Here is a 24,474-nt window from a genome sequence, read left to right on the forward strand (position 1 = left end):
AACCCGATTAAACAAACATAGAAGACCATTAGACTGATAATGGAAACCGCTATCTCCACCCGCTAACCGAGCTAATCTCTGAGTCTTCAGATCAGACATCTGAGCATCTCGAATCTGAGCGAACAAAACTGGCTCAGATAAAATGGTAGCAACACGAATGCTCTCCATACCTTTCCGATGCTTGAAGTTAAATCCCAACGAACAACAATCCTGAATAGTACTAATCATAGCACTGGTCTGAAGTGCAGAGGCTCTCACCTTACGACTAAGAGCATCGGCTGTGAGATTCGCAGAGCCTGGATGGTACTTGATCTCGCAGTCATAATCTTTCAGTAGATCCATCCAACGACGTTGTCTCATGTTCAACTCAGCCTGAGTGAACAGATACTTCAGACTCTTGTGATCAGTAAAGATTTCAAACTTAACCCCGTACAAGTAATGACGTCAGATCTTCAGTGCGAACACTATAGCTGCCAACTCTAGATCATGAATAGGGTACTTTTCCTCGTGAGATTTCAGCTGCCTGGAAGCGTAAGCGATCACATGACCATTCTGTGTCAACACACACCCTAAGCCTTGGAAAGAGGCATCGGTGTAAACACTGAAACCATCAGATCCTGACGGTAACGCCAAAACAGGTGCAGAAGTCAGAAGTCGACGAAGCTCTCTGAAACTATCTTCGCACTCAGATGACCACTCAAATGGAACATCCTTCCGAGTAAGTTGCGTCAAAGGTCTAGCTACCTGGGAGAAATTCACGATGAAGCGACGATAATACCCGGCCAGACCTAGAAAACTACGGATCTCGGCCACCGTCGTAGGACGTGACCAATTCAGCACTGCTTCAATCTTGTTGGGATCCACAGAAATTCCTTCCTTGGAAATCACATGACCAAGGAATACTACACGATCAATCCAGAACTCGCACTTACTCAGCTTAGCATACAATTGCTTCTCGCGAAGAATCTGCAACACAATCCTCAAGTGCTGGACATGCTCCTCCACACTGTGAGAATAAATCAAGATATCGTCGATGAAAATCACAACGAACTGATCTAGAAAATCACGAAAGACTCGGTTCATCAGATCCATGAATACCGCTGGCGCATTCGTCAATCCGAATGGCATAACTAGAAACTCGTAATGCCCGTATCGAGTACGAAATGCAGTCTTGGAAATATCATCATCTCTGACTCTCATCTGATGATAACCCGATCGCAAGTCAATCTTGGAGTAAACAGAGGTACCCTGAAGCTGATCGAACAAGTCATCGATACGAGGTAATGGATACTTGTTTTTGATCGTCACACGATTCAGCTGGCGATAATCAATACACAATCGCATCGATCCATCCTTCTTCTTGACAAACAAAACTGGAGCTCCCCAAGGTGAAACACTCGGACGAATATAACCTTTATCAAGAAGATCCTGTAATTGCTGCTTCAATTCTCTCATCTCTGACGGAGCAAGACGATAGGGGGCACGAGAAATCGGTGCAGTCCCTGGCATTAACTCAATGCCAAATTCCACCTCTCTAACCGGAGGAAAACCAGGAATCTCATCTGGGAAGACATCAGGAAATTCACAAACCACTGGAATATCCTCTATACCAACACTACCTGTGGATGTATCAATCGCATAGATGAGGTAGCCTTCCCCGCCCGCCTCTAAAGCACGACAGGCTTTCAGAGCAGATACCACTGGCATCGGAGGTCGCGCTCCCTCACCATAGAAAAACCAACTAGAGCTCTCAGTCGTACGGAACTGAACAAGCTTCTGGTAACAATCCACAGTAGCTCGGTAGGTAGTCAAAATGTCTATACCCAAAATACAATCAAAGTCTTCCATCTCCAGAATCATAAGATTCGCAGTCAATTTGTTACCCTCGAAATCTAAAGGACAATCCATCACTAGACGCTTGGCTAAAACCGAATGACCCATCGGGGTAGAAACAGAAAGAATAACGTCTAGAGAAACATACGGTAACTTATGACGCTTAACAAATCGTGCAGAAATGAATGAATGAGATGCTCCGGTATCTATAAGAACAAAAGCAGGAATACCGCATAAACAAAAAGTACCTGCTATGACTCTCCCGGTCTCATCTGCAGCCTGATCCTGGTTCAGCGCAAACACCTGACCTTGGGCACGAGGTCGAAGATTCGAACTACCCACTGCCTGACCCTGCCTCCTCTGCTGAACAGTCGTCTGAGATCCAGAACTGGATCCTGCTCCACCTCGCAACTGAGGACAATTCTTCTTAATATGCCCCATCTCTCCGCACTGATAACAAGCTCCTGCGGCTGCTCGGCATTACTCCGATGGATGGTTCTTCCCACAATGCGCACAAGATTCCTTCTTCTTACCAAAACGGAAAACACCGCTAGATCGAGATCCAGATCCAGAAGAAGACGAACCAGATTTCTTGAACGACTGAGATCGAGGCCTCAAAGTACTCGGAGGTCTAGAAGAAAGAATAGCCCTACCACGCTGGAGACTGATCTCTGCCTGGCGACACCGGTTCACTAACCCATCATAAGAAGTAGGATTATCACAGACAGTGACTCGGTCAAAGATCTCCTGGTTAAGACCCTGGAGAAAATGGTCATACTTGGCCTCAGAACTGCCACTGATATGAGGAGCGAAGGGTAACAACTCGAAGAATTTCTGCTGATACTCATCAACAGACATACTCCCCTGCTTAAGATTCAGGAGCTCAATCGTCTTCGCCTGGCGAAGGGCTGGAGGAAAATACAGCTGCATGAAAGCTGCACGGAAATCGGCCCAAGTCACCCTACCCTGGGACTGGACTATCGGCGCAGAAGTCGATCGCCACCACTTGCGCGCACGGCCCTCGAGAAGAAAGCTAAGGGTCTCTATCTTCTGCTCCTCGGTGCACTGAAATGCACGGAAACAACTCTCCATGCGCTCTAACCAATCCTCAGCATCATCGGGAGTCTCCCCGCCAACTAAAGGCTTAGGCCCCATCTGAATGAAACGGTGCAAATCAAAACGCCTAGGACCATCCCGACGATGACGATGTTCACGATGACGCCTACGATCGTCCTGGTCACCCCAACGACCTACACTTCCCTGACTACTCTCATCACCAAAATGGTCAGCCATCGCTACAAGATAGAATAGGGAAAAATGGTAAAATGGTCAACGAAAATCCCAAAACAGAATCTATATCCCAAAATCGTAACCTGGCTCTGATACCATAAATGTAGTGACCCGTTCCAGAATCACCTACTAATCAAGAACTAAGCATGCAACTTAACTTAATTAATAACAATCAGAGATAATAGCGGAAAAGGTCAACAAATGATAGTTATACAACCCCATCGAAAATCCATAACAACTCAGAATGAAAAGAAAGTATACGGTACAACCATATCGAATCAAAGAGTACTGAATAAATAACTCCACCGGCTACTCAACGTCCTCCTCCTCCTCCTGAGCCATCCAACCTGAGGCCTGCCCCGTGGAAATGGGGTGTCCAAGATAAACAAAACCGAGGACGTGAGCGATAAGAACGCCCAGTACAAAAGCATGAGTATACAAACCTATATGAAATGCACATGCTATGATATGATACCAGGGTAGTCAAGAAACAGGAATCACAAAAGATCTCAAAATGCTCAGTCTAGAGGCGCCAAGTGGATAGTGCCGCGCGGTCCTACCTCTGGGTCACTGCATCCACTGCAAGAACAGACGTGGACCTAAAATGTCCCGGATCACCGAAGCCCTCCGGACCCGTCGGCCACTGTGTACTCTCGGTGTCCATGCGTCCACAAGACAAGACAGGGCTGAGCGGCCCCACAAGATATATAGCTTATCTCGAAAGAGATACAGCTCAACAGTAAAGGCTATCTCGAAGGAGATACGGCTCAACATGAAATGCAACGTGCAGTAATAAACGTGACATAATAGCATGCATCATATGATATATATCAATGCACCACATAATCATGCAACACATATAAGAATGTATACTCAACCAGGATATCTCGGATAGTACTTTCGTACCTCTATCACAGCAATCCTAATCCACTGGAATAACCAGACAACAGGTCTAGTCCAAGCCTATTCATCAAGTGAAAACCATCACTAAAACTTATCTACCAGACTTAACTAGATAATCCTGAGATAATACTGATACAATTCCAAACCTTCGTCCGTCGCTAGCCCACTGATGCCGCTAGCTCCCAACTAGAGCACAGCTCCGCTACAAGACCAGCAGCTCCCCGCTAGTGCCCGAACCTCGGAAAAAGACTAGAATCTCACAGAAACGACTGAAATGCTATGGAACTCTCTGAATTGGCGAGTCACAAAAGAAGCCTCGCGCCTCTATTTATAGCTAATGTTCGGACGATCCGAACCATTTCGGAAGCTCCGATCCGGCACACTTCGGACGGTCCGAACTCTGATCGGACGATCCGATCCTTGCATGACTTCCACGAGTACAGCCACCTGTCTCGGACGATCCGAACCCCAATCGGATGATCCGAACCTTACCACGTGTCCAGAACCCTTCCACGTGTCCAGCCACCTGTCCCGGACGGTCCGACACTGGCTCGGACGATCCGAACTCATCGGACGATCCGAACTCATCGGACGATCCGCACTTGTTCGGTCCTTCCGATCCCACCGAAAATATAATTAATCCGATAATTAACTCAAATTAGGAATCGGGTTACTACAAAAGCAGTAGACAGCAGTTTTTTATGGAAGTTCGAAGATAAACTCTTCTACGTCTCCCCTTCTTCTGTTTCCAGAAGGTATAACTAAAAGACTTTGGAGATTATAGTACAACACTTGTACACACCCACTTCAGAAGGACTTACACCTCAGCCTACAGAAACTCTTAGTTTCTCAACTCACAAAAATGCGAAACACAAAGTTCTGAAAAGACTCTTTTCAGATTACAGACTCTTCTGATAAAATATTAGTGCAGTAAAGATTGTGAAGAGTGTAAGAATTAGTAGCACAAGATGATCTACAAAAGATCAGATATAAGCTATGAAACGTGTGCTACTTTTCTTTGTGTTGAACTTTTATAATGCTCAAGGAAAACTGATATTCGTTTGATAAGAGAGTAGCTTTGTTCCTTGAAAATGATATTATGCGAAGTATCGTGTCGAACAAGGATTTGATCCAAGTATATATAATCGACTGAGTTCAACATTCACAATCAGATAAGTCTTCAGATAACTGATACAATCAGCTTTATTACCGAAATAGGTTCCTGCAGAAAAGCTATAAAACAATCAGTCTTGTTTTATACTTAATTGGGTAATATGCATTAAATGACTCCGTATAGTATTTAATGCTGCAATTAATACTAGTACTAAGAACTCTTTAACGGTAACAATTAAGATAGCAACGTTAGAAAACATTCTCTACTGGTTTGTATTGTTATCCCTTTTCTACTGGTTTAGTTTTACTAGAGCAGCAGCTACTGATAAGATATTCTGTTGTTCTGGTCTGCTGGTCTACTGGTTTTAGTTATCATCGCCACAATAAAATTCATATCTAACAATTTCCCCCTTTGTGGTGATGCCAAAACCTAAACAGTAGAAAGTCGTTAAGTAAAACAGATAATCATTTAATCAAACAGATAATGTTAATAACGCATTAAAGTAAACAAATCAATCGGTTCCAATGTCCCTGTAAAAGATTTCTTCATTTTGAGGTTCTTGATCTCTTCTGTTAGAAGGTTCAGCCTCATCTTCTGTTTGCCTAACTCCTGCTTGATCTCCTCTATCTCCTCTATCTTCCCCCTTTTTGGCATCAGCGGCCACCACATGGGTAAAGAGATCATTCAGTCTGCCGGAAATATTTTGAATGCCATCGGTTAACATCTCCAGATATGGGGTCTGAGAAGAGATGCGATTATCTAAGGCAGTGATAGATTGATTTTGAGAGTCAATCTTGGCATCCAAAAGTTCCACAGAAGTAGACAGTGATCGAAAGATATCATCATGCTCAGTAATTCGAGTGAGTATATCATTTTGAGCAAGCATGATGGCGTTGTGAGTTCTTGATATAGCTGTTCTGAAAACGGAGGCTTCAGCATACATCTTGTCCGAGGTCTCCTTAGTGAGATAGATGTATTTCCCCATTCGCTCTCGGAAAGATTGAGCACCACTGAATTCCGCAAGGTTTTCACAAGACATACATTTTACTAAATCAGATATGTTGTTGAGGTCGGTTTGTAGACACTGAATCTGATGTTCGAGGTTGAATGCATCTGATTCCGGGGAAGGAGTTCGTTCAAGAATGCGTTGTTTGATCTCAGAAAGACGAGAAGTCGTCGCAGTCAAAACAGGGAGGGAGACAGTCAACGCAGTAGAAACATGAGGAGCATCTATTAATGTAGTAGAAGGAGCAGGGTCTGCTGTGCTTTCTGCTGGAAGTGCAGAAACAGTAGGCTCAACAGCAACCAGAGGAAAAGTAGGATCTTCAGTAGGAATAGCCAAGTCAGAGGCCAAAACCTCTTCCATAGGTACAGTAGCAACCTGTGAAACTGAAGATGCTTCAATAGAAGGTGCAGAAGGCTGTTCCAGAAGAACGTTCATTTCTGCTTGATGTGCAGCAGAAAAAAACTCTAAGTTCGGCAGTAAAGAAGTAGTATCTGGTTCTGCTACTTGTTGCCCTGGGGTAGGAGACCCAGAAGTCGGCAATTCCAAAGTGGTAGAGACAGTAGGGATAATCGATTCAATGACTTCCTCAACTGAAGCCAGTTCATGCACAGACAATAGTGATGAGGACTGAATGGGCCTAGTCGGAGATGCAGGAGTACTAAGAACAGCAGCCTTTGGGGAGGCGGTAGTCCTTTCCTCAACTGTCTGATTCTGCTGAAAGATCGGGACAAGGCCAACATGATAAACAGTAGGCTCTCCAAAGCCTTGTTCTTGAGCAAGAAGTTGCTCATTCATCTGCTTTAATCTGTCAGATAGAATCAAAATAACATTTTGATCCTGAACAGCAGTAGGAACGGCAGGATCAAAATTCGATTGAAGAACTTTCAAAACTGATTCTAATTTCTGACATTTTAGCTGATCGAGGATGAAGTTCCTTCTGCGCAAGGCCTCGATGACATTCTCTGTTTTTGCCAGCTGAAAAGTCCTCCTTTCTGCATTCATCATCTTGTTGTAATTCCCTTTTGTTTTGAAGTAGTCAAAAGAATGGAACAGTCGGACAGTATGCCATTCATCAAAGAATTTTATGTCATCGTTTGCAGAGGTCTCAATCTCTGCTAGATGAAGGTCAACGCCGGTAGTGACAGTGGTCTTGTGACCAAAAGTAGGTGGTTCTTCAACCATTTTCCCTTTTCTTTTGTCAGTAGATGAAATGGGCGCAATAGGTCGGAAAGCAGAAGACCCGCTTGCTGGTTCCCGAATAACGATTACAGCTGATGGCTTAAAAGCAGTAGCAGAAGAAGGTGCTGAGATGGACGCAGTAGCGAGTGCAGTCGAAGAAACAGTCGATCGAGCAGAAGGAACCGCTTCTGAAAAGACCTGTCGAATAGGTACTTTCTCAATCTCAGACAGTGCTGCTGTCTTTTTCATCTTGAGAATGGTGTGCGGTTTCTTCTTGGCTGGGGTTGGTACTGTTGGTCGAACAGCAGCAGAAAATTCTTCTGCTGCTGTTTTATCGGAATCCGTCGAAATAATCAATCGTTTCTTTGAAATTTTCTTTTGAGGTTTGGGAGCCTCAGAATCAGTTTCCCCAATTTCCTTTTTCATCGCAACAAACTCCGCCATTGTTGGCTTAGGCCTTAGAGCCAATACATTTGCTGCATCAATCATGGTAACAGAAGTAGCATTGAGATCACTGGTAGATGCGAAACCAGCATCCTTGAGCAAAACACTGATCTGAACCGCGAAACCAGAACTATTCCGAATAACCATATCCTTCATAATTCTGAAAATAAAATGACTCCAATCCACCTTAATCCCCTTGGTGATGGCAGTCATGATGTGAACTTTCTCCTTCGTCAACTTGTCGAAGGTGCCAGCCTTGATCAAAATAGCTTTAGCCACAATATCGGCCAGAATCTGATACTCTATTTTGAGCAATTTCTTGTGGCAGGAAGGAGACACTTCTTCTCCAGATGCGGAGAAAGAGCTGAGAGCAACAGACATATCTGTCTTGGAAAAAATATCAGAGAGTTCAGAAATACCCGAAAGTGGAAGGAGGAAGGTTGCTCCTAGGTGTGCGGCATCAATGGAGATAGAAGCATCTCCTTGGGTATGAACAATCCTTCATTCATGCACTGTTGCTTTGGCGTAAAATTCCAGGAGAGCATTTTTGTAGATAACTGCTGGTGCTTCCAGGAATTTCCGGAGTCCTGATTTCTCAATATCCTGAAACATTTTCAAGAGATTCTCATCCTTGATGATGAGAACGGAAGCAAAGTTAACCTGATAAGCGTTGAGAGTATATGCGCCAGCCATTTCTGTATGCAGATGAGATCAGAAAAATTTGCAGTAGTTAGTTATGATATAGAGAAAGCAGTAGCTGAATAACGATAGTTATGAAACAGTAAAGGTGAAAATGTGAAATATGAAATAGATATACAGCCGTCAAATAAACATAAAGACACGTGTCAGTATGTTCTTGGTTGAGTGTTTGAAAAGTTTTGCAGAAACTGTCAGAAAGACGAATGATTTTGAAAATTTTGAAAAAGAGCGGGCTGTCCAGACGGTTACTAAAAGAAATCAGAAAAGGATTTGTCATTTTATGATAACGTCTGCTGGAAGTTTCAAAGTGCTGAAATATGCGAGCACTTTGTCAAAACCAGCAGACTTTTAGTTTTATCGAAAAGACAAATATCCTATCTGTTTTCTGAAAAGGTGTCAAATTCTTAGTCTGACTAAGATACTGTTCCCCCTCGGTAAATGCAATTAATAAGTAGTCATAATTGCGACAAGTGACTTTTGGCCATCTCTCAATCTGAGCCGTTGAAAATGAACAGTCGCAATCGTGTGATTCACAAGAGTCTTTGTTTCCTCTATAAATACCTGCAAAGCTTGAACGAAGGTAAACAAGAACAATGAAAACTCAAGTAAAAAGAGAGTTAGAGTTAGATTCAGGAGATGATGCAAAATTGTTCAGAGGGAAGTTTGAGGGTATCATAAATGTCGTAATGATCCTTGAAATACACTCCTTGAGTTGTAGTTTCCACAGTTATGCAGATCTTTTGCTTCGATTGAGTTTAAAATATAGCATCGATTTCTTCCAGAAGCATGCTAATGCAATTAGAGAGTGCTGGTGGATTGATGATGCTGAAATCCTCTCTGATGCCCGTAAGGCATCTAAAAATTACATTAGTGCTGGCAAGACCTAAGCTTGCTAGATTCTTTCTAGGCCTTTCTCTTTCGAAGAAGACCGTCTTTTTCCTGTTGAAGTACTTTGCAAGCAAATGTCAGAAAGCTCATATTTCAGAAGACAAGCACTACATGTAACGCTGCTGGTTAAATAGCAAAGAAGATCTACTGTTTTTCATTATGCATTGTGTAAAGTACTGAAATGGTTTCTAATAAAATTCCAGTTTTGCTTATCTGACTTTTCTCTTCTGCTTTTCTGCAAATAGCTTACTGTTAGTTCAATGCGATAACAAACAAGTAATAATAGAAATTTAACTATGATATCAGAGAATAGTCAAGTTAAATCTATTAACCAAGAGAATTACGAAAGTAAGAAAACTTATTTTCTGGTACGGGTTTCGTGAAGATATCTGCTGTTTGTTGATCAGTAGAAACATATTCCAGACGAATGTTCTTCTTCTGCACATGATCTCTAATAAAGTGATGTCTGATGTCTATGTGCTTCGTTCTGGAAAGAAGTACTGGATTTTGTGTGATTGCAATTGCACTGGTATTGTCACAGAATATGGGTGATTCGGAGGCTTGAATCTCATAGTCTCTTAACTGTTGTTGAATCCACAGTATCTGAGAGCAGCAGCTTCCAGCAGCCAGATATTCTACTTCTGCAGTAGATGTGGCTATGGAAGTCTGTTTCTTGCTAAACCAGGATATCAGCCTATCACCAAGAAATTGACAAAAACCACTTGTGCTTTTTCGGTCTAGTTTGCAACCTGCATAATCAGCATCTGAATATCCAATAAGATTTAACGATGAATCATTGGGATACCATAAGCCGACGTTTTGAGTTCCTTTCAAGTACTTCAAAATACGCTTAGCAACAATATAATGAGATTGTTTGGGGTTAGATTGAAATCGAGCACAAATGCAAACAGCAAACATGATATCTGGTCTACTGGCAGTTAAATATAATAAAGAACCAATAAGACCTCGATACTGAGTTACCTCTACTGAAATACCACTTTCATCTTTATCAAGCTTAATAGATGAGCTCATTGGAGTAGAAGCAGCAGAGCATGCTTCCATTCCAAACTTTTTCAGAAGCTCCTTGGTGTACTTGGCTTGATTTATAAAGATTCCAGTCTCTGATTGCTTAATCTGTAATCCTAGGAAGAATGTTAATTCTCCCATCATACTCATTTCAAATTTATCCTGCATCAATTTTCCAAACTTTGCACATAATTTGGGGTTAGTTGACCCAAAAATAATATCATCAACATAGATCTGTACTAAAAGAATGTGCTTATTCTTGACTAAAGTAAATAAAGTTTTATCTACTGCTCCGATGGTGAAATCATGATCAATAAGAAATTGTGATAAAGTGTCATACCAAGCTCTAGGTGCCTGTTTTAGACCATATAATGCTTTGTGTAATTTAAATACATGATGCGGAGAGAATTGATCGATAAAATCTGGAGGTTGTTCGACGTATACTTTTTCTTGTAAAAGACCATTTAGAAAAGCACTTTTCACATCCATTTGATATACTTTGAAATTCTTGAAAGCAGCAAAGGCTAAGAATATTCTGATTGCTTCGAGCCTTGCTACTGGTGCATAAGTCTCATCAAAGTCTATGCCTTCTTCTTGTCTGAAGCCTTGAGCTACCAATCTAGCTTTATTTCTCACCACTGTGCCTTCTTCATTGAGTTTGTTTCTGAATACCCGTCGAGTTCCAATGACAGCTTGATGAGATGGTCTAGGTACTAGAAACCAAACTTCATTACGTTTGAATTGATTCAGCTCATCTTGCATGGCTTCAATCCAACTAGGATCCAGAAGAGCTTCTTCAATCTTCTTTGGTTCATCCTGAGATATAAAAGCAGCATGCATGTATTCATTAAGCATTTGCCTTCTGGTTCTCAACGGCGCTGCTGGATTACCAATAACCAATGATGGAGGATGAGATTTTCTCCAGATAAACGGATTTGAATGGACATCTTCCTGATTTGTTATGTTAAGATTGTCTTCTACAGAACCAGTAGTAGGTTCTTGAGCATCTTCTGCTGGTATTGGTAGATCCAGAGTCTGTACTTCTGGTTCCACTATTGGAATGTCTGGTTCTGGATTTTGAAGATCCTTGGTATTTGCTTCTACATCATCTTCACTATCGATTTCCAAGTGAATCCTGTCTAACCTGTTACTTAAATCAGATATGTTAGAAATTTCAGCACTGCTGTCTTCATCGAAGACAACATGAATTGATTCTTCAACATTAAGAGTTCTATTGTTGAAGATTCTAAAGGCTCTGCTTACAGCAGAGTAACCAAGAAATATTCCAGCATCTGATTTTGAGTCAAATGCCGTCAAATGATTTTTGCCATTATTTAGTACAAAACATTTGCAACCAAACACATGAAAATAAGATACATTGGGCTTCTTCCCTTTCCATATTTCATACGGAGTCTGGTTGTGTCTTTTGTTGACCATAGATCTGTTTTGCGTGTAACAAGCAGTATTGATAGCTTCAGCCCAGAAGCGCTGAGAAATGTCTGCATCTGCTAGCATTGTTCTAGCTGCTTCTTTTAGAGTTCTATTTCTTCTCTCAGCCACTCCGTTTTGTTGAGGAGTTCTGGCAGCTGAATATTCATGATGAATTCCCTGCTCATTCAAATATAACTCAAGATACTTGTTAGTGAATTCAGTACCCCGATCACTTCTGATTTTAATGATGGTAGAAGATTTTTCATTTTGAATCCTTTTCAGAAGCTTGATCAAGAGACTACTGGTTTGATCTTTTCCTGCGAGAAAGATTACCCAAGTGAATCTAGAAAAATCATCAATAACAACAAGAGTATATTTCATTCCCCCTAAGCTCATGATGGGGATAGGACCAAATAGATCCATATGCAGTAGTTCCAGACATCTTGAAGTTGATTTGCTATCTTTGGTCTTGAATCTGGATCTTATATGTTTCCCAAGCTGACAAGCAGAACAAACGTGATTTTTAACGAAATTAATGTCAGGTAATCCATCGACTATATTCTGCTTCTTGAGATAATTGATTGACTTGAAATTCAGATGATTCAGTTTCTTGTGCCATAGTCAGTGTTTATTGCTAAGAGAAGCAACTAAGCATGTAGGAGTATTGACATGATTTGAGTTCCAAGAGACTCTGTAAGTATTGCCTTCTCTTTTTCCTGTTAACACAGTAGTTCCAGCAGAATCTCTAACTATACATGAATGCTTTTGAAAAGCCACAGAATACCCATTATCACATAGTTGGCTAATGCTGATAAGATTGTAACAAAGATTGTCAACTAATAACACATCATTAATAGTTATATTACCATGGATAATCTTACCCTTACCCATGGTTTTACCTTTTGAGTTGTCTCCAAAAGTTATCTTTGGTCCAGTACAGCTCACTATCTCGGAAAGTAGGTTTCTTTGTCCAGTCATGTGTCTGGAACAACCACTGTCCAGATACCATGTAGAGTTACTGATTTCTGCTTCCTTCTGCTGTTCCTCTCCAGATGTCGAGGTTGAGTCATTGTCTTCCATTAGACATTTGACTTCTTCTGCATCACTGTCACTGGAATGACTTTCTGAGTCAGATGACTCGGAACTAGAGTCCGCCCACTTAGATTTGCTTTCTTCGGCAATCATCGTTTTTCGATCTCTTCTGGACTTTTTGTCATTCCTCTTGTAATCCTTTCTCTTTTGATCATCCTTCTTTGGTTTAGGACAATCAGCAATGAAGTGACCTATCTTTCCACAGTTGAAGCATCCCATATCACCAGATGGTGAATCTTTCTTGAAGTTGCGATTGGGACCTTGATAGGTTCGATGGTTTTTCTTCATGAACCTGGAGAATTTCTTTACAAATAAGGACATAGCATCACTATTGATTTGTTCAGCAGTCTTCTCCATTGTATTGTCAATGATCACGGCAGGTAATGCCTGAGGTACAACTGCAGCAGCAGTAGAAAAGGTAGAGGCAGTAGCAGTAAAAGCAGTAGCAGTAGCAGCAAGAGCCTTGGTGGGTAAGTTTGAAGGCTCTTCTCCACTTCTCACTTCCAAATCGAACTCGTAGGCCTTTAGATCTGCAAATAAGTCGTGCAGTTCCAATTTGTTCAAATCTTTGGATACTCTCATAACCATTGTTTTAACATCCCATTCTCTGGGTAAGGCTCTCATCACCTTGAGGGCTATTTGTCTGTTGCTATGCTCTTTACCCAGAGCAGCTAGCTCATTGACCAAGCTACTGAATCTTTCATCAAACTCATTTAGAGTTTCACCAGCTCTCATTTTCAGATTTTCAAACTTCTGCATTGCTACAGACAGTTTATTTTCTTTTGTTTGCTCATTTCCTTCACATATCTGGATGAGCTTTTCCCAAATATCCTTTGCAGTAGAGCACATTTTTATCTTGCTAAAAGTGTTCTTGTCAAGAGTTTTATACAGTATATCCTTCGCCACATTATCAAGATTGGCCTTTTTCTTATCTTCACTGGTCCATTCACTTCTTGACTTTTCGACCATCTGTGGTGCACCGTCAGTAACAGCAACAGCTGTGTTAGGCTTTAAGATTTTCAGTGGACCATCTGTGATGACATACCACATGTCATCATCATGTAAGGCAAGACGTCAAAATCTTCCTTAGAGAACATAGAGATCTTGCTGAAGTGTGCCATTTTTTGTAGTTTTTCACAAACAAGAATAACCTGCTCTGATACCAATTGTTGAGGATCGAAGTTGAGTTTAGAGGGGGGTGAATAAACTCTACTCGTTTTTCGTTCTGATGAGGTACTAAAATCCTGTTAAGGATAGTAGTTGATCTTGTGCGAATACTTTCACCTGATTACAGTAGAACGTGCGGAAACAATCTGATGAAGTAGTTGAAACAACAATAAAGCAGTAGACAGCAGTTGTTTATGGAAGTTCGAAGATAAACTCTTCTACGTCTCCCCTTCTTCTGTTTCCAGAAGGTATAACTAAAAGACTTTGAATATTACAGTACAACACTTGTACACACCCACTTCAGAAGGACTTACACCTCAACCTACTGAAACTCTTAGTTTCTCAACTCACAAAAATGCGAAACACAAAGTTCTGAAAAGACTCTTTTCAGATTACAGACTCTTCTGATAAAATATTAGTGCAGTAAAGATCGTGAAGAGTGTAAGAATTAGTAGCACAAGATGATCTACAAAAGATCAGATATAAGCTATGAAGCGTGTGCTACTTTTCTTTGTGTTGAACTTTTAAAATGCTCAAGGAAAACTGATATTCGTTTGATAAGAGAGTAGCTTTGTTCCTTGAAAATGATATTATGCGAAGTATCGTGTCGAACAAGGATTTGATCCAAGTATATATAATCGACTGAGTTCAACATTCACAATCAGATAAGTCTTCAGATAACTGATACAATCAGCTTTATTACCGAAATAGGTTCCTGCAGAAAAGCTATAAAACAATCAGTCTTGTTTTATACTTAATTGGGTAATATGCATTAAATGACTCCGTATAGTATTTAATGCTGCAATTAATACTAGTACTAGGAACTCTTTAACGGTAACAATTAAGATAGCAACGTTAGAAAACATTCTCTACTGGTTTGTATTGTTATCCCTTTTCTACTGGTTTAGTTTTACTAGAGCAGCAGCTACTGATAAGCTATTCTGTTGTTCTGGTCTGCTGGTCTACTGGTTTTAGTTATCATCGCCACAATAAAATTCATATCTAACACCGTGACTTTGCCAATCCGCTTATTTATTGCGGTGCCTCCTCTCTTCATTTTCACCGAAGTCCAGCAAGCAAATTAGGAGCAATTTTTTTCTTTCTTTCGAACACCGAGCGAGACTCTTTCCAGCACCGGGCTTCACACTTCTCCATTTATTTAGTAACGTAAGTGTTTGATATTTTTCATAATATTAAGAGATAATTATATTTATGTTGTTTATTATATTTTTTAGTGTTCGATTGTTATATCAGTTTTATGTAATAACACTAATTATAATATTTATTGCATTATTGTAATTATAAAAATGTGATTTAGAAATTTTGGAAATAATAATAAGTACACTTAATTTAATTACGGTAATTATATTTACGTGATATGATCATATCTACAATAATTACAATTATTATATTTAATTTACGTAAAATTTAATTACAATAATTATATTATGTGATATAATTTTATAATTATCACAATAATTATATTTAAAAGAATTATATTTACGTGAATATTAATTATTGTTGGAATAATTCTTTACGTGAGTTGTTAATTATATTTGAATGTTAATTAGATGTAATTGTTAATTACTTAATTGTTATTTATTATTAATAAACATTAACGTGAGTTATTACTTTGATTTAATTGTATTTAAAGTAATTATGTTTACGTTATATTAATTATACTTAATTGTATTATTGGTGTTATAATATGTGTATAAACTACGGATTTTATATTTACATGAAATTTTATGTATATTATATCTACAATTATAATATTAATTGTGTTATAAATTACGTAGGTTAAAATTATGTGAAATTTTAAAATTTATTCTCAATTTGTTTTATATATATTTTTTGATTTATTTTAATGAGTTATATACTTTAAGAAAAAATAATCTAATGACAAAAATAATTATTAGTGACAGTAATCAGCTAATAATAACCAAATTAAAAGTAATAGTAAATTTATAAAAACACGTATATATTTTTTAATAACATTTATTATAAAAAAATTGTCCTTATTCTTATTAATAATGTATTCATTATAAGTATATTATTACGAATATATTTATTATAATTAAATGTTACGTATTATGAAGTATTATTGTTTTTTAGAAGAAATTATTTAATCTACAATATTTTTTTTATTACATATTTTTCATCAACAAATACGTTTAATGTAAAAAATTTAACTAGTTAAATTTTTTTGATTAAAAATATAATATTTGTTAACTAATGATTTTTTTGTTTGCAAGATGGCTGAAAATACGGATAATGTGTTGTAGTTGTGGGGTAGACACATATCAAATAGTATCAACGCTGAGAACATGGATGCACTTATTCCGCCACGCAGGTCAAACAAATGTCTTTGGAGATTGCTTAATGCTGGGATTCACCTTCGTGTCCGCCTATGTCTTGCACGCATGGGCTTCTATGGTGTCATTCAGTGTGGTCCTGTTAAATATTATGATAATCATTTGCTTACGGCCATTGTTGAGAGATGGCGTCGTGAGACGCACACATTTCACCTTACCGTGGGCGAGGCAACAATCACCCTGCAGGACGTTGCCCTTATTTGGGGGTTGAATATTGATGGCAGTCCCATCACTGGTGTAGATACCGCGTACAACAAACATACTTTACAACAGCGCTGCACTACTTGGTTGGGTTTTACGCCCGCATCTTCTCAGATTAAAGGTGCACATCTTTATCTGACCGCTTTGCTAGACCACTGCCTAAATAATATGATTAATGATCAAAGCACTGAAGAGGACGTGGCACAATATTCTCGTTGTGTTGCATTAATGATCATTGGTGGATGTATGTTTCCGGACTCGGAAGGTACTGCTGTGAAACTTATGTATTTGCAGTTCCTTGAGGACATAGAATTAGTGAGTTCGTATAGCTGGGGTTCTGCTGTGTTGGCATATCTTTATAGAGAGTTGTGCGACACATCAATGAGATTGAAGGTCGATTTGTGTGGCCCAGTTCAGATATTGCAGGTATTTGTACACTTCTACGTCATTATATTTGTTGTACTTTTCTTTCTTATGATTTGACTATTTCAGTTGTATGTTATTGCAGATTTGGGTGTGGTCTAGAATTATTCTTCTTTGCCCTGATAGAGCTCAACATGTAGCTATTTCAGAAGAGCAGGCTGCGGATGCGATGCAGGGTCTACCATTCCCACCATACGGCGCACGGTACTAATAAAACGTAATTTAAAATTTATTATTATTATTTCTTATTTTGTTTGAATGAAAATATTGTGCACTTGTACAAATTGCAGGTGGAGACGCGGATTTTCTTGGACACACACGGCCCAGCATTCGGTCCGTATAATGAGAGATATGCTTGACCGGATGGTAGAAGGGCAGGTAGATATATAAATTAGTTGTTTAGAGTTTGAAATTTTTTTACAAATTCACTCTTAATTATATATTATCAAATTGCTAATCTTTTTTTCATTTTATTTGCTTCAGTTTCTATGGACAGTTTATGATATGGAGTCCCCGGAGGTTCGCAGAATTCTAGATGGAGATAGAATTCATCTATGTCGGTCTGCATGCGCATTGATTAATTTTCATATAGTTGAGATGCATTGACCAGAGCGGTGTCTCCGACAGTTTGGAATGCGTCAGGGTATTCCGCCACCTACTACTAACTTCGACAATTTTCATAAGCTGACTCGACAAGGCCGGAACAACTTTGATTGGGCGACATATCACGAAGATTTTGTAGAAATGTGGAATGATAGAAATAATTTTGTGATTGGTGGGGACTATGTCATACCTGCTACACCCGCCATCACAGTGGACTATATTGGTTGGTATTATCGCATTTCACAGATAGTGCTCGCCGCCAGTGGTACCTTCGAACATCATGGGCTACCATCCTGTTGATGCAAACTACCGACAATTTATCGTAAGACATGTTCAATTCTTCTACATATGAATGTAAATTTATCTACATATGTACTTAAATTTTATTTGTTGTATTAAATATATGTTACATAACATATGCATCTATTTCACATACACGCCCAGCTCATGTGCAATATCCACCGATGTGGACAGGAAATGAGTTTGAACTCGGACCATCATCTTCAAATATGGCATACACTACTCCGCCAGTGGTTTCAAGCTTTCCATCGTATGACGCTGGTTACTACAGTCCAATTGTTGGTAGTTTCACACAATTTTTACAAAGTGACTTTCGACCGAGTATGAACGAGAGTCGGCCTATATTTAACACGTCGCCCATACCATTTGAACAATATTCTGATACAGAAGGGTATGAGGTTGGTGGGAACATTGCTAACACGAGTACATCTGCAGCACAAACAAGTACGCATGGAGATGATGAATAGATGTTAGGTCGTGGCCGTAGAGTAATCAGAAGACCACCGTGTGGCACTGGGGGGCATCGTTACCATCGACATTAACTATTTGTATACAATTTTTGTATTCTTGACTTTTTAAAATTGTGGAATGTATTGATTGTGATTTATTACTCTTGTACGAATAAATTTACGGATACATTTATAGTAATGACAAAACATAAGTATAATTGCTAAATCAAGTCAAATAAATCAACAAACTACATATTATAAAATCGTCATAAAAATACAACACAGAATTGCCATAATAATACAATACTAAACTGTAGAATCTACGTCACAAACATAATTATTTGGCACCACAACTCGATCTTCTCACCTGCACCTACCTGCAATGAACAAAAATTATTAATAAATACAAGAATTTAATACACAATTTTGTAATTACATTAATAACTTCACATGTTATGGTTTAAAAATAAGGTACAATACGTTATTGTAGATTTTTTACCTCCCACATTGTCTCTCCCTCGTTGATGGCTGATCCATCTCGTTTCTTATGCGTGTCGTGCGATCTCTACCAGCCTGTCTCCTTTGTCGACGAACACCATTGTGTCGTAATTGGAATGTAGCTTCATCCCAATATTGTTCATCATGAATAGGGTAGAATCTTCCATCGTATGTGTTCACGTATTCGCTCAATGTAAACCATGGTTGTACAAGCTGTACGGGATTTAAACCAAACCATTTCGCTGCACATATAACATGTGAACAAGGAATTCCATATATTGTGAATTTACCACAAGTGCATTCACACGTAGAAATGTTCACAGCTTGTACGTGATGTTGACGACCCGGTCTTCCTCCTGTCGCGACGGATGCTGGTTTATCCCTTTGATCAAATCTTACTACTCGATGTTCAATTGAATTTTTTGACCACATATCAAATTTAGAGTATGCATAGTCGGTCCATGGTAGATTTTTTTCCAGCATCTTATCACTTCGCGCTCGTCGTTGAATAAAATATTGCACGCAACGCTGTAAGGTCATCTCCACAATTGCAGTTATTGGAAGACGTCGCACCCCTTTCAACACACCATTAGTACACTCAGACATGTTCGTCGTCATTATCCCTCGTCGCCATCCACCATCATGAGCCAATGACCATTTCTCTTTTGGAATGTTTGACAAATACGTGAAAGCTGCTGCGTTCTTTGTTCTGATTGCCTCCATTGTCGCATTAAACTTTGCTACTTTGTGTTGTATCCCTGCTTCCCAACATAAGTCTTTTAAATGAATGTTTTTGACCTTGCTGTTGAAATTAGAGCAAACATGCCTCAAACAGAAACGATGAACACCGCGAGGAGGCTTGAAGTCAGGGAGATCTTGAACTGCACTTGTTATACCCGCATGTCTAACAGATATAAGGCACACACCACTACACCCTCTCGTAACATGTCGTGTAACATTGCTGAGGAACCAATGCCAAGACTCGTAACTTTCTTCATCAACAAGCGCAAAGGCTAGCGGCAAAACCTGGTTATTGGCATCCAATGTTACTGCAATGAGTAGTTTGTGCTTATATTTGGTGTACATATGGGTACCGTCAACACTGATTACGTTGCGACAATGTCGAAAACCATCTATACATGGTCTGAATGCCCAAAACACAAAGTTCAAAACTTTATGTGGATGGTCAGACGGTTGAAGATGCTTCCATTCTACAACAGTTCCTGGATTGTACTTCGACAAAGCTCCCATATATTTAGGAAGCAAAGTTACAGAGCTTTCCCATGTGCCATAGACTACCTCCACCGCGCGTTTCAAACTCTGCCATGCCTTAGCATACGATATATCATACCCATATTTTTCTTTAATACTTTCTCGCACATATTTGATTTCGTATGCAGGATCACAACACACAATTCCCAAAAGTGTACTGGCTATCATGTTTACGTCAAGGTTGTGGTGATCTATACCGACTTGGGTAGACATGCATGTGTGATCATCACCATATTTCGTGATCATGAAGTAGCCTAAACTTTTTTTCAACGATGCTCGAAGTCCCCACCCACAATTGCCACCTTCGGACCAGTTCTTGCATTTGACCTTCCAAATCGTCGGAGAACTTTCGACAACGATATATTCACGTCTCAAAACCCGAACCGAAAAATCCTTCACTGAAGCTATTAAATCGTTTTTGCTCTTAAATACCATTTTCACACCGAGCTCTGGCCTTTCAGGATTGTAAAAGTTTGTTCGAGATGCAGAAGGAATACCAAATGAATCTGGAATTTGTTCCTCGTAGATTTCATTGAAAAATTGGGGAATAGCACGTAAATATTGCTCCGGTGCAGTAGAAATGTTCTCTGTCACTGCTGCTCCAGATATTAACACACGCGCCGATGTCCCTTCATCTGCATTGTCAACATCATGATCATCTTCTCCGTCACTTGATGTAGCATACAAATCGTCATCGCTATTCATTACATGATGCGAACTGTCCCCAAATAGATCATCTTGCTCAGGCATGTGTTCTATAATTGGGGTGGAAATATTTGCATCCATAGTAGAACAATCAAAATGTCTAACATTTGTGGTATTTTCCTCCTCCGCCCATGAATTTAAATCCAATTGACCTGTTCTACTAGAACCCCATGCGAAATCAACTCCTGATGGACCCGTGATATGATGATCCCAACCCCCTGAAGCATAATCTCGTTCTCGTGTTGTATTCATCCCCCACGCATAGTCTTCTTCGTGAGCTGTGATATGGTGATCCCAAGGACCAGTGTCGATCCCAGAGTACGTATGAGCGGATTGTTCATCGACGTGATACATAGAAGGTCCCGCTTCATTCAAACCGACTGTTCCCAAACCTTGCGTTATTACTAGCATTACTGCATCAAAATCGTAATCACTTACGTTCTGTAACACTGGCGATGAATCAACATACAAGTACATGCAATCCAGTGTCGGCAACTCAAACATAAACTGTAGACTATCATCATCTGTGATATAGATATGCTCTTCAATGTAACGAGACAACGAGCTATAACAATATTTCGTTGACAATTTGATGCAGAATTTTGATGGGTCGATCTCTAGCTTGCGATGCACATAATTCACCAATTGAGAAAATGTAGTAGAGCGAGGGATTTTAATGGGCCTGGTCGCGGGGATACTATATCCAACCCTACCATCTTCAATAATGACATAACCACCTACGTAAAGTAAGGCCTTGACAGTATCCATGTCTGTGACAAATAGAAAACATAATTAATATTAAAAATTTAAAATTTAACAAAAATATATAAAATAATATAATAAATTATAATTACATTAATATAACATAAATAATACAATTAAAAAATAAGAAATTATTGAATTACTTTTTCAAATGTAGTTGTACGGAATTTGTAAGTAAATGACCTACCGGAGTTTAATATCTGCAATAAATTACAAACATCATAAGATATAATATACATAAAACAATTCATTATAGAAAGAAAAAACATAGATTCGACTTTTACTCGGCGCAATTCTCCCAAATTCTATTACTCAGCACAGTGCTCTCAAATCAAATTCTGAATTGCTGAGACTCGCCGCAATTCTCTAAATTTATAATATTCGACATAAAACTATCAAACAAAATTACGAATTCCAATACTCACACGATCGACGCAATTTATAAAGTGAGGAGAATCACAGATTTTTTATAAATAACAAAAAATACCACGGAGTGAAGAAAAAAATAGCTTCACAAGAAGAATGTCGAAAACGCTAAAGAACTGATGAATTCGCCAAATAATCGGTGCAATTTTATTACATATTTTTCTAAAATGTTTTGTACATAACCATATAAATTAATTTGACAATAAAAATTAATATAATTTATTTATATTAAACTTTTAAGTAAGTTAATAAAAATATAGGTGAATAAACAAATTTTTATTAGAATTAACAATTTCTTATATTACTTTGCAGTAACATACACATATTTATAATATGTTTTAAATTATATTAAAGTGATCAAAGTTATAGAGTAAATAAACACTATTTCATATATAAACTTTTATAATTTTTTTTAAAAAAAATTAACAAAATACTTTATAATTTCACTAGTATTAAGTACAATAATATTAAACCATTCTTATATTAAATTATTTTAAATTATATTATAAATACTAACCTTTAAATATTTCAAAAATCACAATATCATCTTTATTATTTTTTTAATTTTCTAACTGTTTTTTAATATAGCGATTAATATTACAAATATACTATTTAACTAAATTATACATAATCATATATTGTTAGAGAACAAAATTATAATTACATTAACATAATAAAAATAATATAAACAAAATATTAAAAAAAGTACTTAAATTACCTTCTCAGACGTAATTATACGGAACTTGTAGTAATATCTCCGGGCGGTGCTAATATATGAAATAAATGAAAAATATTATCAAATAATTACACAAAGAAAATACTACTTCTTAATATATAATTATAATATTATCAACGAAATTAAACATTACCCCTTAATATATCTTCAAATGAAAGGATGATCAACGTATAATATTAATTGAAGTCGAAATAGAAAGATGATTTCGCATATGAATCGGATACACGAAACAGGTGAAAGAACAAATAATTTCGTATATGAAAATGAAATGAGAGGAGTACATGATAATTGAAGGTGAGGAGCATATTTAAAGCTGGGAGAACACGGAGCGGACACGGGATTCATAGAATCCGTGACAGCGTGTCACGGATTCTTTGAATCCGTTTATTTTAAAAAACAAAATTAAATTTTTTTTAAAAAAAAAAAGATCACGGATTCTGAAAATCCGTGACACCTACCTTTTCCTTTTTTTTAATTTTTAAATTTTTTTTAAAAAAAATGAGAATCCGGTACAGGTAGTTGCGGATTGCTATACTTTTATAAACTTTCCTACTTTGCAATATTCTTATAACGATTTTTAAAAATTATAATATTTTTTAAAAAAAACCCCTACCCACAGGGGCGGAGGGACATTAGCTTGTACCCGCGCTTTAGCCCGGATGGCCCAATTTTTTTTGAAAAAATTTATAGGTAAATTTTGTATAATTTTAGAATAATATGATAGTAGCCCGGGTATATCAATTTAAAATATTTAAAATTTTAGAGATTAAAATTCTAGCCCGGGCGGAGCCATATTTCTGACTCCGCCCCTGGCTACCCGAGCCGTCTACATTATACAATTTATAGCATGCGATAAATAACTTACATTAAAAAAAAAAACTGAGTTTAATTATAATATGTGAAAACTTATAAGAACCAGCGAAAATGAAACTTTAACAACACATAACATAGGGATGTAAACAAACCAAACCGTTCGCGAGCTATTCGGAGCTCGGCTCGATAAAAAGCTTGTTTGAGTTCGTTTGTTAATCATATCAAACCGAGCTCAAGCTCGATTTTGAGCTCGACAACTTAATCAAACCAAGCTCAAGCCTAAGCGTATTCGGCTCGTGAGCTCGTAAACATGTTCGTTAATAGGCTCGCGAGCTCGAACTCGGCTCGTAAGCTCGAGTTTGACTCATTTGTTGAGTTGACAAATAAAAATATTAGTACTAATAAAAGTTAAACTTTTATGTCTAATATAAAATTAGTTCATAGATATATTTAATTTTAACAAGCTCGAATCAAGCTCAAATTCGAGCTCAATTGTATGTTTTACGAGCTCGAAAACGAGCCGAGCTCAAGTCAAGCTTGTTAAATATGATAAACGAGCTATTAATAAACCAAGCTCGAGCACGGCTTGATTAACATGATAAACGAGCTTTTAACGAGTCGAACTCGAGCTTTTACAAGCTTAATAATTTCAAGACAAGTCGAATTCTAGCCTGATGATAAAAGCTCGAATAAAGCTCGAGCTCTATCAATCTTAAACGAGCCAAACTCAAGCCAGACGATCAAAGCTCGAATCAAGCTCGAGCTGGAGCTGGAGCTTGAATTAATCTTAAACGAGCCAAGCTCAAGCTTGATACTGTTTGGCTTGGTTTGAATCATTT

The 24,474-nt window shown here is 38.4% G+C and overlaps 1 protein-coding gene across 1 annotated transcript; it reads right to left on the bottom strand.

Annotated features, from left to right (window-relative positions):
* Nucleotides 1-18,918: 18,918 nt before the first annotated feature.
* On the bottom strand, nucleotides 18,919-22,219 carry LOC140839195 (uncharacterized). Its single transcript, XM_073205826.1, has 2 exons — nucleotides 21,804-22,219; nucleotides 18,919-21,668 (listed from the first exon to the last, which is right to left on the bottom strand). The coding sequence occupies exon 2, from the start codon at nucleotides 21,664-21,666 to the stop codon at nucleotides 18,919-18,921; it is 2,748 nt and encodes a 915-aa protein (XP_073061927.1). The 5' UTR covers nucleotides 21,667-21,668; nucleotides 21,804-22,219.
* Between the last annotated feature and the right edge of the window lie 2,255 nt (nucleotides 22,220-24,474).

The sequence above is a fragment of the Primulina eburnea genome, chromosome 8 (assembly GCF_022965805.1).
Source record: "Primulina eburnea isolate SZY01 chromosome 8, ASM2296580v1, whole genome shotgun sequence".
Taxonomy (NCBI): Eukaryota; Viridiplantae; Streptophyta; class Magnoliopsida; order Lamiales; family Gesneriaceae; genus Primulina; species Primulina eburnea.